Source organism: Panthera onca, chromosome D2 (genome assembly GCF_046562875.1).
Source record: "Panthera onca isolate mPanOnc1 chromosome D2, mPanOnc1 haplotype 2, whole genome shotgun sequence".
Classification (NCBI taxonomy): domain Eukaryota; kingdom Metazoa; phylum Chordata; class Mammalia; order Carnivora; family Felidae; genus Panthera; species Panthera onca.
In genome coordinates this window covers 14,404,072-14,422,371 of record NC_138349.1, presented here as the reverse complement: position 1 = coordinate 14,422,371, position 18,300 = coordinate 14,404,072, and the positions used below count along the sequence as shown (strand labels likewise).

The following is an 18,300-nucleotide window of genomic DNA, read 5'->3' as shown; positions in this document are numbered from 1 at the left end:
TTTTCCTCTTCCTCACGGACAGCTTGCCCAGGCCCGGTGTTCCCTGAGTCTACACCCCACCCACAGTGGTTATTTACTGGTTCCAGATTCACATTTTCCCAGCTCCAAAATTCTGCTTTTGCCATCCTTTCTGCCCCCAGTACCCATCATCTACTCTGCACACCCCCACACCCCTCTTATCTATATGGCTCCACTTAGATTTCCCGGATCCACCCATCCCCTACCCCCAACAAAGAGGGAAAAAGCGATGCCCATTATTCATTACCTAGGGTGGGTAGGAGCTACGTAGAGCACTGTAACAATATGTGGGTGACATTATGTTAATGTCAGAGCATTAACGTAGAGCAACAATAACGGTAACAATATGGGGGTGTCATTATGTTAAATAACGTGTGTATTGGAAATGTACCTTGTGAGGAGATCTGAATGTGACCATATGTGCTCAGAAATAAGGCATATGTTTTTAATTGGTAGCAATAGGTTTCTACTGAATCAGCTGCGTTAGAATGAGGCAAATATGTCTTCACCAGCAAAACACAGAAAACCAAGGAAAGACAATACATTTTCTGCATTTTGCCAAACATCTTGGTCAGCAAGACACTTGTTGACGCAAGACCGTCAGAGAGGAAGAGACTCGTCTTGCCATTTTAGGGGCCACCATAGAGGTGGGAGGTAGAGTTGGGGGTTTGTGCAGAGGACAGTCACTGTGGTCACCGGGGGCGGGGGTGGGGTGGGGTGGTGGGATGCAGGATGTACCCGGCCTGTGCAAGGACTCAGGAGTGGCGCCTGCCCGTTGTTTCTGCCACTGGTGTGGCCACAAAGATCGTGAATACGTCAGCCCTCATGACCAATCAGCACCACTCAACATGGCAGACCGCCCCGTCTTCCTAGAAATACCTGCTTGGTTTGACTTTCAGGACACCTGGGGGGCGCCTGGGGGGCTCAGTCAGTCAAGCATCCAACTCTTGATTTCGGCTCAGGTCATGATCTCAGGGTCGTGGGATCGAGCCCTGCATCAGGCTCTGAGCTAAGCGTGGAGCCTGCTCGGGATTCTCTCTCTCCCTCTCTGCCTCGCCCTCTCTCACGATAAGTAAACAAACATTAAAAAAAAAATAACACCTGATTTCCCTCTTCCATCAATGGCACAGCACCCCAGACTTCTTCACCGGCTGTTTCTCACTTCTGGGAGCTTCAAATGTGGGAGGGCCTAGGCACTAGTCCACAGACGTCTCTTTCTATCAACACTCTCTCCCTGGGGGGGGGGGGGTCTCTTCCGGCTTCATGGCCTTAAATGCCGCCTATGTGGGCGATGACCCCACGCTGACAATTCTAGTCTGGGCTCTGCCACCTCCAGCTACATGTCTAACGGGTGGCAACTCTAGTAAACAGACCCCGAACCAGTGACCCAGCCCCCTCCTCCCAGAGCCTGCCTTTCCCCAGCCGTCTGCACCTCCGTAACCGCCGACTCGATCTTTCCATCTGCTCAGCCCCAACGTGCCGGCCTGGCTCTCGCCTTCCCTTTGCCACACTCCACGTCCAGTTGCCCCAAATCCCGGGGCCTCCCCTCTAGCTTCTGTCTGCATCTCATCACGGCCACCCCGTCACCCTAAGCGGAATCAGCACTGTCTCTGTATCTCGCGAAAGCATCCTCACAGGCCTCCCTGCCTCTCCTCTGCCAACCCCACTGCCCACCAAACTGTACTCACAGCGTAAGCACTTCAAACACGTAAGTTGGATCATGCCTCCTTGGCCTCCCATCTCAGAGGAGAAGCTGGCCTCCTACAAGGCACCACCGGGCCTCATCCCCCAGCTACGTGGCTTCATTGCTGGAGCTCCAACACGCAGGCAACTCCTACCTCAGGAACTTTGCGCGAGCTGTTCCTCTGCCCAAGGTGCTCTTCCCTCAGATATCCACATGACTTGATCACATACCCTCCTCAGGTTGCTGCTCAAATGTCAGCTCCTCAGTGAGGCCTTCCCGGACTTCTTATTTTAAACTCTAGCCCCGTGTCCACCCCGTCATTCCCTATCCATATTCAGCTTTAGGTTTTCTTCTATATCATCTGACATGGTTATTAAGATTTACACGCACGCGGACACATGAACGTAAGCTCCATAAGGACAAGAATTTTTATGTTTTATTCACGGCTGTCTTCTAATGTCTAGATCAGCGCTTGGCACATAACAGATGATAAATTAATAATCATTGACTGGTTTGTGGTTCCGTGTTGATTCACCTGAGTCACTTGCCATCTTGACTGCTTGAGAGGAAACCCTGGGCCTCAGGAGGTTGGGATGACAAGGCAGTCCTACCACAGTGCCCACTGTGGGCAGCCCAGAGCTGGACTCACCTGTAAACCACCTCCGTGCCCCTTACATCTCAGGGGCCTCAGAGCCTACGATGGGGCCTAGAAAAAATATGAGTAGATAGATGCTTGTTCACCTATTGAAATACAGAAAATTCAGGCCAAAGAGGAGCCTGAATTAAATGAGGTAATATGATGCCATGGGTGTGGTTTAAAAGAACCCTTTTCATGCTCTGCTTATCCTCTGGTGTGCTATTCCACTTTGGGCACAGTAAACTGAACACCTACGTTCACCTGAGAACGTGGAGTTTCTAGTATCTTCCCACATTCACACTTGCTCCCATCATTGTCCACATAGGAACTTCCTCCATCATGAGTGGAGGGGGCGCAGAATAAGTCATCATGAGCCTTGGGTTCTTGTCTTCCCTCCACACTTACCAGCCTTATGCATGACTTTAACCCGTGTAATCCTGTTTCCTCATCTGAGGTTAATTCTCTTATAATAAGAGAAGAACTGGCTTGTGAGTTTGGGACGCAAGATTCAGAAATGGCTTATTAAAGGAGATTTACAGTTTATGAGCATATAGAAAGCAACAGTCATGAGCACCTGTGCAGGTTCACAGAGAAAAAGCTCTGTCAGATAAATCTTATATCTTTCTTGATAGGATTACCAGACTGGTAGAAATGAAGTAGATCAAGGATTTATGAACTCAGTAGGGAGTTTGAGAAATTCAGTGGGGTTGCCATATGGATTGGACACAAGGAATACTGAACTGGGTACAAGGACCAGTGGGTAGCTTGGGGCCTGGTTGGATACTGTTATTCAGAGGCTGAAATTCAATGATCTCAGAGAGAGGTGCTGAGCTCAGGACCTCAAGCCTCTCTCTTTGGCAAAGTCCTGTTGATTAGTTTTATCACTGGCTTGAATGAAAACTTTAAAGAGGGTGTGTTTGCTACATTTGTGGATAGGCTGGAGGACAAAGATATCATGACCAGGGTCAGAATCAGCATCCAGAACAATCTCAGCATCTATGAACAATGGGCTGAATCTAGAAATATGAAAGGGAAAGGCCAACGTACTACCTTTGGCTCCCCAGGGCTATGTGTCCAGTGTGGGAAGCAAGGCACAAGCACCAGAAGACTTGAAAAGGTATGATAGTTTTCTGTTAACATGAGTCAAAGGTGTGAGGTTGCTGTGTAGACCGCCCCACGCCACTTCATCCCTTCCCATCAAAAGCTAACTTTGTCTTGGGTTATTTTCATGGAATTGTGTCCATAAGCATAAGGTGAATCCCACTGTACACAGCCCAGTGGTTTTAAGGACTACATTTAAAAAGGGATGTGAAGCGGACAATTCAAAAATGAAATTAAGACCATTATATCTATAGTAGTATAAAAAAAACATCCAATATTTAGGAATAAACTCGACAGAAGTGTAAAACTTACACTCCGGAAACTAAAACACTGTTGAAAGAAATTAAAGAAGACCTAAGTGAATGGAAAGACATCCTATGTACATGGATTGGAAGCTTTAACATTGTTGGCATGGCGATACTCCCCAAACTGATCTACAGTTTGAGCACAATCTCTGTTAACAATCCCAGCTGGCTTCTTTGTAGGAACTGACAAGCCAATCCTAAATTCACATGTAAATGCAAGGGATCCAGAGTGGCAAAACAATCTAGAAAAATGAGAGCAAAGTTGGAAGACTCATACTTTGTAATTCCACAGTTTACTACAGAGCTTCAATAATTAAGACAGCACGGTACTGCTTAAGGGCAGCCAGATCAATGGGACAAACTTGAGAGGTCATAAATAAACCCTCACATTTATAAGCAGGGAACTTTTGACAAGGACGCTAAGACAATTTAGTGGGAGGCAGAAGAGCATATTTAATAAATGGTGCTGGGACAACTGAGTATCAGACGAAACCGTGAGCTGACCTCTATATCACAGCACAGACAAAACCAGCCTCAAAACAGACAAACGACCTAAATGTGACAGGTAAAACTATAAAACTCTTATTAGAAGAAACAAAAGAAGAAGAAATAGACATAAATCTCTGAGACTTTAGGCAATGGTTTCTTAGATAGGATACCAAAAGAACAAGCAAAAAGTAGACAAAAATAGATACATTGGACTTAATCTAAATTTAAAGCTCTTGTGCTTTCAAAAGACACTAGCAAGAAAGTGAAAAGACAACCAATAACATGGGAGAAAATATTTGAAAATCATGTATCTGATAAGGGAGTATATGTATCTGTAATACATAAAGAACACTTATAAGCAAATTATAAAAAGATACAAACAATTTAAAAATGGGCAAAGGATCTGAATGGACATTTCCCCACAGGAGATACAGAAATGGCCAAGAGGCACAGGAGAAGATATCAACATCTACAGGCATCAGTGAAAGGCAAATCAAAGCACAATGATGTATGTCACTTCACACCCACAAGGATGACTATAATGAAAAAGACAGATAATATCCCACAATCCGGCAATTGCACTATTAACCAAAGAATACAAAAATACTGATTCGAAGGGATACATGCACCCCAATGTTTATGGCAACATTATCTACAATAGCCAAACTATGGAAAAAGCCCAAATGTCCATCAACTGATGAATGGACAGAGCAGATGTAATGGAATATTAGCCGTAAAAAGAGTGAAGTTTTGCCATTTGCAACAACATGGATGAAGCTAGAGCGTAGTATGCTAAGTGAAATAAGTCACTCAGGGAAAGACAAATACCATGTGACTTCACTCGTGTGGAATTTAAGGAACAAAACAAATGAGCGAAGGGGGAGAAAAGAGAGAGAGAGAGAGAGAGAGAGAGAGAGAGAGACAGAGAAACCAAGAAACAGACTCTTAACAATAGAGAACAAACTGGCTGTTACCGGAGGGGAGGTGGGTGAGGTGGGTGGGGGGACGGGTGAACTAGAGGATAGGGATTAAGGAGGGGACTTGTGATGAGCACCAGGTGTGGTATGGAGTGCCGAGTCACTACCTTGCACACCTGAAACTAACATTACACTGTATGTGAACTAGAATTTGAATAAAAACTTTAAAAACACACATAATAGGGGCGCCTGGGTGGCTCAGTCGGTTAAGCGGCCGACTTTGGCTCAGGTCATGATCTTGCGGTCCGTGAGTTCTACCCCCGGGTCAGGCTCTGTGCTGACAGCTCAGAGCCTGGAGCCTGTTTCAGATTCTGTGTCTCCCTCTCTCTGACCCTCCCCTGTATATGCTCTGTCTCTCCCTGTCTCAAAAATAAATAAAACGTTAAAAAAAAAATTTTTTTAAAACACACATAATAACAAGTGTTGGTGAGGATGTGGAGAAATCTGAACCCTCATATGCTGCTGGTGGGAACACAAAATGGGGCAATGGCTTTGGAAAACAGTCTGGCAGGTCCTCAAAAAGTGAAACACAGAGCTACCAAATGACCCAGTACTTCCTAAGTATATACTTCAGAGAAGTGAAAACATGCATCTGCACAACTTGTAAGTATTATTCATCATAGCCAGTGAGTGAAAACAACCCCAATGTCCATCAGTGGACTAACGAATAAACAAAATGCAATATGTCCACACCCTAGAATATTATTCAGCAATGAAAAGAAGTGAGTACTAACACAGGCGACGACATGGACAAACCTTAGCAACATTGGGCTAGAATCAGGGGCTCCTGGGTGGCTCAGTTAAGCATCCAACTTTTGATTTCAGCGCAGGTTATGATCTCACAGTTTGTGAGTTCACAACTCTGTGATACACTGAGTCACAGGATTACACACTTTATATGAGTGAAAGGCATGGTATGTGAGTTAGAGCTCAAAACAGTTATAAGAAGAGGGGGCACCAAAAACTGGGTCTCAGAATGACAATAGGCTGTAAAGTCACATCCTAGGAGGAAAAGCTGAAGAGAGTAGAAGTAAAACAGAAAGACTCTGGGGAAGAAGCCATTTTCAAATATTTGAAAGGCTCACACATGAAAAGGCAATGAAATGACCATGTGGCCCGGAAACGGATTCTTCTCCTCCTTCTGGACTGTTCACCCCCTGCCCATACCCCCATAACTCCCACACACCGTTCATGGTCCCGCTTACATGTTAGCCCCAGGGATGCCCTCCAGGACTCCCTCCCCGATCTTTGCCGCGTGCTCTCCTAGATTCAGAGCATTTCAAAGATTCTTCATTTGTAATGACATATTTATTTAGTCATTGGGCTATATAGTCTGAGGACCTCACTAAATTACTAGCTCCACGAAGGGACTCTGTTGGCTTCCATGCACTATTGTCTCCCTGGAACTTGCCACAGTGCCTGGCATATAGGAGGTAGTTAATACATACTGGTTGGGGGCGCCTGGGTGGCTCAGTCAGTTAAGCGGCCGACTTTGGCTCAGGTCATGATCTCCCGGTCCGTGAGTTCGAGCCCTGCGTTGGGCTCTGTGCCGACAGCTCAGAGCCTGGAGCCTGCTTCGGATTCTGTGTCTCCCTCTCTCTGACCCTCCCCCATTCATGCTCTGTCTCTCTCTGTCTCAAAAATAAATAAACATGGGGCGCCTGGGTGGCGCAGTCGGTTAAGCGTCCGACTTCAGCCAGGTCACGATCTCGCGGTCGGTGAGTTCGAGCCCCGCGTCAGGCTCTGGGCTGATGGCTCGGAGCCTGGAGCCTGTTTCCGATTCTGTGTCTCCCTCTCTCTCTGCCCCTCCCCCGTTCATGCTCTGTCTCTCTCTGTCCCAAAAATAAAAAAAAAAAAAAAAAAAAACGTTGAAAAAAAAAATAAATAAACGTTAAAAAAAATTTTTTTAAATAAATAAATAAAATTAAAAAAAAATAAGTACTGGTTGAATGAATAGATGAATGAGCCCTGTTAGAAAATACAAGCAGACAGTGTAAGGAGGAAATTTCTGGAATCAGAGCTGCCAACAGACGCAATGAGCTGCCCTGAGTGCCCTTGCACCTTGCTCTTCTTGGAACCGTTCAAGCATATGGTGGACAAAAGTGTCACGGAGCAGGTGTTAGCACCAAAGAGATGGTCAGACGAGATTTCTCTCCCTTCTACTTTAAAATCTCATGAATAGTTCATATACTCCGGAAAAATTCTAAAAGGCAGATAAGAAAAGTAAGTAAATCAAATCACCCGTAATCTCCCTACCAAGTGATGGCCACGGTTAACGCAGTACAGTTGACCCTTGAGCAACACAGGAGTTAGAGGTGCTGACGCCCTGCACACTGGAAAATCCCCGTACAAATTTTGACTCCCCCAGAACTTAACTACTAAAAGGCTACTACTGACTGGGGAGCCTTAGCAATAATATAAACAGCTAATTAACACACGTTTTGTATGCTGTATGTATTATCGACTATATTCTTACAATAAAATAAGCTACAGAAAATGTCATTAAGAAAATCACAAGGAAGGGAAAATACATTTACAGTACTGTACTATACATATCAAAAAGAAATCTGCATATCAGTGGGCCTGCACAGTTCAAACCCAGGTGGTTCCAGGATCAACTGTATATCCTTCTGGACACTGGCCGTGTAGTGTTTCATTATATGGACACACACTGTTTTAATTACTACGGGATTATGTGAATCTTTGTACATTCCACGTTGTTTAATCGTAGCTCATGGCTCATACTTATTGGCTATTAAATTAGCGCCAGGCACTGTGCTAAACATTCCATATGCATCAGATTCTCCTAAAACCCAATGAGGTAGATACTTAATATTATTTACATTTCATATTAGAGACAGGGAAACTGGGGTTTAGAGAAATCACCCAATTCTGTCATGATCACAGGCTAGCAAATGCAGAGCCAGATTCAGACGCCACTAATCTGACTTCAGACTCTAGTGAAGGTCCCACTGATGTTTGCTCAATGAATAACTGAACGAATGAGGGAATGAATGAATGGCTGCGTGCTCAACTGCCCACACCAGGAAGAATTAAGCTTCTCTTTACCAGCCGGTTGGTTCTTATCTTACAAAGCTCTAAATGTGAGGTCGCTCATCTCTTCTTGGCTCACTCTGTCTCAAGGCTAAAAACGGGGTCCGACTCCCACCGGCCACTGGACACCCTGCCTCTAGGGGAACCTCCAGGACCTTCTCGGCTGAGCCTCCCCACAGTCTCTGGTGGTCCAGGCTTCCGTCTCCCACAGAGCCACCTTGGGCAGAGCCCACCCTGGCCACTTCCGGCCACCTGTCCCCCGGGGACATGCGGAAGCTGGCGGGGCCCCGGGGCTGCTGCGATGCGGCTGTGTCCACGTGTCCACTTCGAAGACGTGGTGCCGCGTCCCGCTGGTACAGGCGCTGCCGGTGCTGGTGCCACCGCCACCGCCAGTGCTGGTGCCACTGCCACCGTGCAAGTGCCACCGACACTGCCAGCGCCGGGCTCACCGCCTCTGCTGCCGCTGCCGCCACGCATCACTGGAACTGCGGCCCAATCAGCACCTCGGGGGTGGGACACTGCTGGCACCGCAGCCGCTGCCCTCGCGGCACCGAAACTGAAACTACCGCCAGCACTGTGGGGGCGGGGCAAGGGTGGGGGCTGGGAGCTTTCTGTCCCCATTTGCTCAAGCCCACCCCCCCCTCCCCCTGCAGCCCCGGGCAAACGAGGGACGGACAGTTCCCTCGCCTCCAAACGAAGCTTCACCAGGGACTGTCTTGGGCTCTCCTGGGAGAGGACTTCTTGGCTCAAGCAAACAGGGCCCCGGAAAGCCCGGCCCACGTTCCCCAGCCGGCTCCAAACCCGGGGCGCCGCGCAGCCGCAGGGGGGAGCCGCCTCTGCCCACCGCCCCCCGCCCCGGCCCGTGGAGCCGGCGCCTTCGTCCCACACTGCGGAGGCCGAGAGACGCGCGTGGCCTCTCTCCGAAAATGCCGCAGACCTCACGGAACACATCTGCGAACTCACCTGCGAGTCTGCCCCGTCTTCCGTCCAGTCCTGTTTCTCAAAGATACCCCTCGTGTTACCTGATCGTGCGTAGATCTCAGAGTCCGTCTTGGAATAAGGCAGGAAGTTAGAGAAGTAAAAGGAGATCAAATGAAGAGCTGCGATACGAATTTATGGATACGCATTTTGAAAAGGAAAGCCCATTTCCAACTTTGGGGATTTTTTCTGGAGACTTCCAAGGGGCAGAAAATCTTGGCCAAATGACCTGGGAGCTCTAAGTGGAAAACAGGGCTCTCTCAGGAAGCTTTTTTTTTTTTTTTTTTTAATGTTTATTTATGTATTTTGAGGGAGGGGGAGAGGGGTAGAGAGAGAGGGAGAGAGAGAATCCCAAGCAGGCTCCGCAATGTGGGGCTCGAACCAAGGAACCCTGAGGTCACGACCTGAGCCACAGTCATGAGCCAGTTGCGCAACCAACTGAGCCCCCCAGGTGCCCCTCTCAGGAAGCCTTCTGAATATGAATTACAGAATGACTGCTCCCTCCCTGCTTTTTGTAGATAGGCGTTAAGAACGCTGCTGGGCACCGCTGATCCTGGCCAAGGTCAGCATCCACGGGCCACCACCCTTCCTGACCCTCCGTGGTCTTCAGCCCAGAACTCCTTCCTTAAAGAGCAGCACCCAGACTCTCAGCCGGCCCAGATAAGTTCATATTAAGGTTTTAATGCCATCACTCCATGCTTCTCAGTCAGAAAGGTCACAGACCATTAATGCCACAGCAAAGCAGGAAAGGGTCTCATCCTCATGGACCTAAGTGGTTCTCAGAGGATGGGTAGGGTCTGGCAAGGCCAAGAGGAAGGGTTCCAGAAACAGAGCAAAGGAACAGAGAGAGAAGCAAAGGGCATGACTGGTCAGTGGCAGAAGGAGGGTCAGAGGACAGCAGGGAGGGATCACCCAGGGCCAGTGGATTGCTTTTAGAAATCAATAAGAACCTGACAGCTTATAACGTTTTAGAATCTGATTTTAAAACTGGGATTTCATGCTCATGTGGGGTAAAAATAAATGTGAGAAATGGGCACCTTGTATACAAACAACACACTTACTTTTTCCCCTCTAGAAGCAAGCCATAGCATGAGCACAGAATCCAGGAGAGAGGTTTTTGCCCTTGAACTGGCTATTCCTGAACCTTCACCCAACTTTCCAGATCCCACAGGTGCCTCTTAGATCTAATAGAGTTTTTGGTTTTGTGCTAAGGCTATTCTCTGTGCTGGGTCACTAGTCATTCTTGTCACTCTGCATAACACAGAGCACCTTACAGGAGGCACAGTGGTCACCTGTGGCAGAGAATGAGACCCATGCTTGCCAGACTCAAGAAGACTGAATGATGAAGAAAAGTGGACAAAGTAGGACTTGTCTCTACACCTGAGACAACGCATAGTGAAAAAACTGAAAAATGTTCTTCTACCTAGACATCTCCTCCTCTGATAACCATCTGGCTTAAACGTAATATGACACCGGGGGCAGAACCTGGAGAGCTTCAAGGTCAATCTTTAGGAGTATCCTCGTCAAGGTACGTGCTGTCTCACCCATGCTACAAAGTGGGTTAACACAGGCTATAAACTCACTATCCAAAGTCAGAGAGACTATAATGCATGTGTATTCCTTCCAACTGTGACTGGTTCTCTCTCTCCCTGCCTCTTAATCTCTTTACATACATATATATGTCTGTTCATTTATGTATACATACCTACATAGACATATGTGTATCTTGTGTATATAACTATATATGTATGCATATAGAATATGTATAGTGTACATGTATATACATATATAAAAGACATATATAAAGAGAATAAGAGAGGCAGGGAGAGAGAATATGTGTGTAAACACACACACACACACACACACACACACACAAATACGTAGTGCAATTCAATTCCATTCAATTTCATTAAATTCAACCCACATTTAGAGTCTTTGCCATCCGCTGGTCGACACAAGACACTAGACACCGAGTCACAGAAGAGTGAAACTGACCGCCAGCAGCTCGCCATCTAGAGGGAAGATAAACTGAACCCACACACCGGCATGGTGGCCACTTAGAATGGGAGGCAGTGTGGCTTGATGGTTTTAGATCAAGGGTGGTTCATATGTGTGCATGCATCATGCTGGCTGGGCGAGGGTCCCGCTCCACCACTGTCAAGCTCTGTGACCTTCAACAGGCAGTCTGAGCCCCAGGGTCCTCATCAATAACATGAACATCGACACCAGCACCTTCTTCATGGAGCAGTGAGAAATTAACGATGTAGCCAGTGAAAGTGCTTACATTGGCACACAGAAGGCATTCGATAAAAGGGAACTTCTACTGTTACAATTATTATTCTTATTGAGAAAAGGGTGCTTTTGTGTCGAGGGGCACAAAAGAAAGAAAGGTCTGTGTAACTTGGGGGTGTCAGGAGGAGCTTTGGGGAAGAGGTGGCATAAGGAACAGGTGTTTGTTAGGAGAAAACAGGGACAGAAGGCATTCCGGGGATATGAAAGAGTTTGTTCAAAGGCCCTGAGGCATGAAACATCCTGGCATATCCTGAGAACTGCCAGCAGATCAGCACAGCAGAGTAAGGGTTCAAGGTCAAAGAGAAGCCACAGTCAGATCTAAAAGGCCACCAGAGAGCTTCAAACAATGGGATGACAAGATCAGACTTGCTTTCAGAAAGGTTTAGGTACTATCCAACTGAACATGATTTCACCTTCCTCAGGTCACCGTTGTGAGGACCAGTTATCACAAATACCACCAGACTATATTAATGCCACAAAACAGAAGACTTCTTGTCATTCACATGTTCTTTCCTCTGTTCACGAGTCTTCAAAAGCTTCTTGTTGGTTTGTTTCAGTTTTAGGAAATAATTGGCTTACTTTTACATGCTGGTTTCATTGCTGCAGAAGGTTTTCTTTACCACTAATGTCTTACAGAACGATTTTCATTTTTGTTTTGTTAATGTTTACTTATTTTTCAGAATGAGAGAGAGAGAGAGACGGAGTACAAGCAGGGGAGGGGCAGAGAGAGAGGGAGACACAGGATCCGAAGCAAGCTCTGAGCTGGCAGCACAGAGCCCAACATGGGACTTGAACCCACGGACCGCAAGATCATGACCTGAGCCAAAGCCAAATGCTTAACGGACTGAGCCACCCAGGCGCCCCTTACAGAATGATTTTTACATACTTATCTTCCTAACCACAAGGAGGGTGTTCAGTGGCCCCTTCTTAGCATCCGTAAGAGCCAGACAGTAAATCATTCACCCTCCAAGTACACAGACAGCGATCACATGCAGCGGATCAGATCTGAGAGACGGAGGCGGATGTGGGAGGCAGAGCCATGATCGGGGTCAGTACTGGAACTAGAAGGAAAATCACATCCCGGGGAAAAAAGCAGGAGTGAACCAAGAAGGTCACAGAAGAAGAAGAAGAAGAAGAAGAAGAAGAAGGACACGTGCCGTGACACAAAAGGGGTGGACGAAAATGCAAAGTGGACCTCTTAAGGGCATTTAGTGACAAAGGAGGTCCTGGAGGGAAAATTTGGAGACGGGCAACTAAACTGTTTAAATGTGTCTCGATTCATTTGCTCACGTATCATTCATGAGATCAGCCTATTAGTCGATTCTCCGAATTCTCTTTGTTCAAACATGTTCTGGGTACAGAGAAAATAACGTGACACTGCAGAACAGCGCGTGGTTTCCGACCATGAAGGACTCAGCACAGGAGAAAGAGAATTCCTTCTGCTCAGGTGTGAGTGGGCACCTGATACGTGCCAGGTATTGTCCTATGTGTGGCTTACATATGACGTCTCGTTTAATCTTCATGCGACGCCATTGATAAAATCAGCAGCCAGGGACAGTCTTCTTTCTGGCCCCATTTTCCATTGCTCCCTATTAGAGCAAACAGAGGCAGCAGGCGGGACAGAGAGCTGAAAACTGCCAGTCGGCAGCTACCTCCATCGCTTTAGACGCCACCGCCCCCACCCCCCAAACTGACATCAAGGGGTCTGGTCTTAAGATTTTCCGAAAACAAACATTGCTTCTTGCAATACACTTTTTCCCTTTGATTTCACAAGCATTGACCCCCCCCCACCACCACCACCAAATGCAGTAATCCTGCCGTTCCCTTCAGACCAGTAAACATGCTCGGTGCATCGTGTGCTCGAGTGCAGGTATATCCAATTCAGGCACAAACAGGGAGTGCCGTCATCCCCACAGGACCTGCCAGTGGGTCAAGTCCAAATTCTGGACTCAGATGCCCTATCTGAGTGCCTCTTTGGGCTGTGGTTGCTGCAGCCTGGAGCTCCTGAGCACCAGGGGTTGTTTGCTTAAGTTGTTTAAAAAAAAAAAAAAAGTAAAAAAAATATATACATATATATAATAATCCTATCAACCTCTCATGTGGCACTCCAACTTAGCATGTATTTTGGGTCAACTAAGAAACTCAAAGAGCACTGCAGGAACAATTAAAGTAAGTGTGAAAGGGGTACCAGGATGGCTCAGTCGGTTAAGCGTCCGACTGCAGCTCAGGTCATGATCTCCTAGTTTGTGGGTTTGAGCCCCGCGTCGGGCTGCATGCTGACAGCTCAGAGCCTGGAGTCTGCTTCAGACTCTGTCTCCCTCTCTCCCTGTCCCTCGCCTACTCAGGCTCTCATTCTCTCTTTCTCTCAAAAATAAATAAAAAAGTTAAATTTTTTTTACAAAGTGTGAAAAACAGCAAGATCTCCATCAATTGCTTTGTTTCTCAGACAAAAATTTCTCCCCTGAAAAATCAAATGAGCAATAAGTTATTTATTGAACACCTACTATGCGACAGGGACTCTATATCCAATTGCACATTACAGGATTTCTTTTTCGTTACTGTCTTCCCTTCTTTGAAATATTTAAAGCATTGATCAGGATGCTTTAGCTGTTTTGTCTTCAAGCAGTTTTATTATTATGAAATGTCTTCAGAAGCTTAACACTGTTAGCTAAGCAGAGTTTTCTGAGTCTTTTTTGGTCTGTTTTGTTTTCTTCCTACTATTTTTTTTTTTTTTTTTTTTTTTACCTAAAACTTTCCTCTTCTTACTCTCTGATTTTAGGGAGAAAAAAATCTAGCATCTGGGTCCTGAGACCACTTGAAATGTCTGGGCCGAGGACTGCTAATGACCTCCCAGAGATAACCCAAATTGCTGATTTAGCAAAGCCCATTCTTGACCTTGACACAAGACAAGACAGGCAAAGGGAGAGGACTTGCCAGGCAGCAGTGAAAGCAGACAGATCGTGGAAGGGCTCAGATCTCCCCGGGCCCCCTCCCCCATTCAGCAAACACCTGGCTGAGTTGGAAAACATGACCGGTCCAACCTTCCTATTGGCACCAATTGAAGCTGTCAGCTCTCGGCTTGTCACCAGTTGCACTGGGAGGCCCCGGGCAGCCACAAGAGCCCTAATTAGGCAGAAATGACACTTCTACAACTGACCTGCCAGGACCTTTGGCAAACCATTTAACATCATTAGTTAACATTTTTTAAAAGTGTGAATGTAAATGAACAGCCACTGGTTTTCAATGGAGTTTGTCGGTGGCATCTCCCCCCGCCCCCCCAGCTCACTCTTTCTCTTTTTACATGAATAGCCCACTTGTTTCCTCCAGAATTGGAGGGAGGCACCAGGGAAAATGGAAGAAGAGGACCAGTCCTCTGTGAGGAGAGACATTAAAGCATAAACAAGCCCGAAGGATCCAGAGACATCTCTTCCTGCCTCGGTAGAGGCCTGAACACACACAAGGCCCCAGAGCCAGCAGGGCAGGGCAGGGAGGGGACAGGTGTGTGCCCAGCCAGGTCCTGCTCAGTGAGCTCGGCTTGTGAGTGTGGATGTCAGCTGTGGCCCATCCCGTGCAAAAGCAATTTCATTTCCTGAGTCGAGGGTGCTTCTGAAATACTTTTTCTCGTACCTCTTACCACTCGTCGGCACTCTGAACAAGCAGCCGCTCTGCAGCGGTTTAGCAAGTATCTTACGCGTGCTTCAATCTAGCTGTACCAGCTTTAAATGTACCCAGTCCGTCTCTAGACAAACGAAATTCCAGGGGTAACTACTTCCGACGCCAGTTTGGTACTTACACAGATGAGTTCGTTTCCTACCTGAAGCTGGTATTTCCCACCTTGAATCACACTTGACTTTGCTCTTTGCTGCACACCCACAGAATCTGTACACGCCAACATTCTCCATCTGCAGGAGGGGGGAAAACTTCACTGTGAAAATGTCACCTTATCCATTTCCGCGCTGCTCTCGAAGCGTGTGTTTGTGCCGGCTGACAGCTGGAAGAGGCTGCCCAGAGCAGAAGGGAGGCCAAGGCACAGGTGGGCAGCGGAGGGGCCAGGTTCCTCCAGGGCCTTTGCACTTACTACCTACTCTTTGGGTGGCCCTGGTAAGGTGCTTTGCCCGAGTCTCAGATGTTTTTATCTGTAAGACAGAGATAATGCTTTCCTACTTCAGATGAGAAAAACAAGAGATGGAAATATTATGAGAACTGGGAAGCACCGTGTAAATAAAGATACGGAGTGCCAGATTAATTAGACGGCCAAAACTGAGGCACTATGCCAGGTTCTCAGCTTGGAGAGATGAAACTGAGGATCTGTCCTCTTGCTTCTCAAGGCAGGCTGGACAAAGCCACTACACCACTGGCACATCCCAGGTCCCTCTCTGTACGCCCCCCACCCCTCCTGTCTCCCCACCTCCACTCCTGCTTCTTCTCCAAAGAGCTTTAAGAATTACAAAGAAAAGTGCATGGGTGCAAAGCAAATTCTTAAAACCCGTGGTCATATTAGCTCTTTAGCTTCTCTGCTGGATCCTAGGCAGTACGAAAGGGGAAGCTCATTTGTCTACCTCTGGATTTCCAGAAGCCCTGAGGACAGTGACAGGTATACAGTAGATGCACAATAAATGTTTACTGTGTCGAAATGCAGTACAGCTTCCAGACACGTGCTTATAGCAGTTGGAAGGTGTGCTTTACGGAGGCAGCCCAGCTCCTGGATTTGGGGGAGTTTTGCTTGCCCCTGAATTAAAAATGAGTAAAATCAAGCGGGCAGCATGTGGTGGAGAATGCCTGTAAGTCGCCATGAGAGAGAGAAGCAAAAGCAAACAATCTGAGTTTGGGGCAGAAAGAGAGAGAAAATACTGGAAAACGTCCTTAATAACAGTAAATGGGAAAGGGAGAGAACAGCTCATCGTGATGGAGTATTTAGTGCTTTTAAGCTAAATACCTCAGCATATTAAGCAAATAGAGAAAAGCCAGCTAGAAGATGTCAGGCAAATTGAAGGGAACGGTGCTCAGAAAGCTCAGAAAGCCGATAGGAGGTGTCTGGTTTTGACCCCTTTTCCCATCACATGCCTGGTCTGCGCCCGCTTGTTTAGTGTTGCTTCTCCTCTCCAGCTGGGGAGCTTATTGAAAAGCTCTTGCTCCCTGCCTGGTTTTGGCACATTTTCTGCAGGTGCCTCCTACTGTGGCCACAATGGGCTGCTAGGGAGGTTTAGACCTGTCAACAGCTCCAGGGGAGGGGGTGGCGGAGGGAGCGCAGCCATTGTCTTAAAGGGCCAGTGACATTGTGCGCCTTGGAGCCTGCGGCACCGGCACCTGCTAATGAGATGAATCCTTTCTCCCCACTTGCTCTTTCTCTCTTTAATGATTTAACTTGATCGCTTTGGTTCCTTTCTGGACAGGGAATTGCTCCGTTGATAATATAAAGTAATTGCCTGTAAAACATTGCTCCGCAGCAACTACTCTTTCCTTGGCTGAAAATGTCACAGCAATTGAAAAGCTCTTAGCCCAGTTCAAGAATGAGGTTGCTCAAGAGAAGGGTCTTTGCATATGTCACCAAGCACTCTTGGGTTGCGAGAGTTGCAAGTTCTTGGTGTGTCTAATTGATTTTTAAGACGGAGACTTCTCCTTCCTTTATCACAGTATGATTTAGTGTGCGACTGGGGACAACTGACCAAGCTGAACTAAAAACTCCCTGGACCCTAGAATTAGAGTACGTTCAGGGACAGCCACTGTTTTCTTAATCCCTGTGCCATTCTTTTCTCAGAGCCCCGAATTCGGAGGCAAGGCTACGTGGGTCAAGTGTGATTTAGGAGAGCATCTTCATTCCCATCACCTAAGAAGAAGGTATCTTTGTCGAGGAGGGACTGGGGGCCTTGGTTTTGCTAAGTGGGATCGATGCTCTAATTGTCTAAGATTTGCTGATTTTTTTGCAGACCTGTCACTTGGCGGCAGCAGTGACACACTGTGGGAACGGGGACCACACACCTGAGTTTTGATAAATACTTTATTAGTCACTGCCACGCCAATGTGGGGAGTAATTCACCTGGAGAAAAATCGCTTTGTCGTAGGCATGAACCTGCCAGCAAAATAAACAGTGGTTAGTGACGGTTTCATTTTCTCTGACAGGTGAAAGCCTGAGTCTGTATCTGAATGAGAGAGAGAAACTTTCTTCGCCCTAAGTGGTGGGAAGCACCACTTGCTAAATGAGATGCTGCCGCATTACTAATTCGGGAACAAAGCTTCAGGTGAATCATCTTCCAACCAGATGAGCCGTGAATAGGTTTTGAAGCTGATGAAGTAAGGGCAGTAGACATGCTTATTACTGTACTTTATAAAAAGGCAAAAACATCTGCCTGCTTACTTGACAAACTCGAGTACAGAGAAGGCAGCTACAAAAAAAAAAAAAAAAAGGACATTTAAAATTATACATCTGAAGAAAGCTGCAGAATTTTTACAGCTAACCCCCTCAAAGATCAGGCTACAAGTTCCACTACTGTAAATAGTGAAACACTTTCTTCTTGGAATTTAGGAATTTGGGATTTTAGATTTTTACATCTTTTAATATTGTCAGAATATGTCTGATATTCAGTTGGGGCAATTACACATATGATACCAAAACATACTGCACATAATAGAAGTAGCTTTTATCTTTTACTCTATCTTTCCTTTATCCATAATGAAGCGAATAAAAAAAATTACCCATTAAATAAACTGATTCCTGAATAGAAGAATTATGTTGACTGCCTTTTACCAACAACTAGTTTTTTTCTA

The 18,300-nt window shown here is 46.6% G+C and overlaps 1 protein-coding gene across 1 annotated transcript in view; it reads right to left on the bottom strand.

The window, feature by feature from the left end:
- Positions 1–18,300, bottom strand: part of HSPA12A (heat shock protein family A (Hsp70) member 12A) — a 162,299-nt gene that overhangs the window by 133,308 nt on the left and 10,691 nt on the right. Inside the window, exon 2 of the mRNA XM_060641382.3 lies at positions 15,350–15,437. Within this exon, the coding sequence (XP_060497365.1) occupies positions 15,350–15,437 (88 nt within the window). The remainder of the gene's footprint in view (positions 1–15,349; positions 15,438–18,300) is intronic.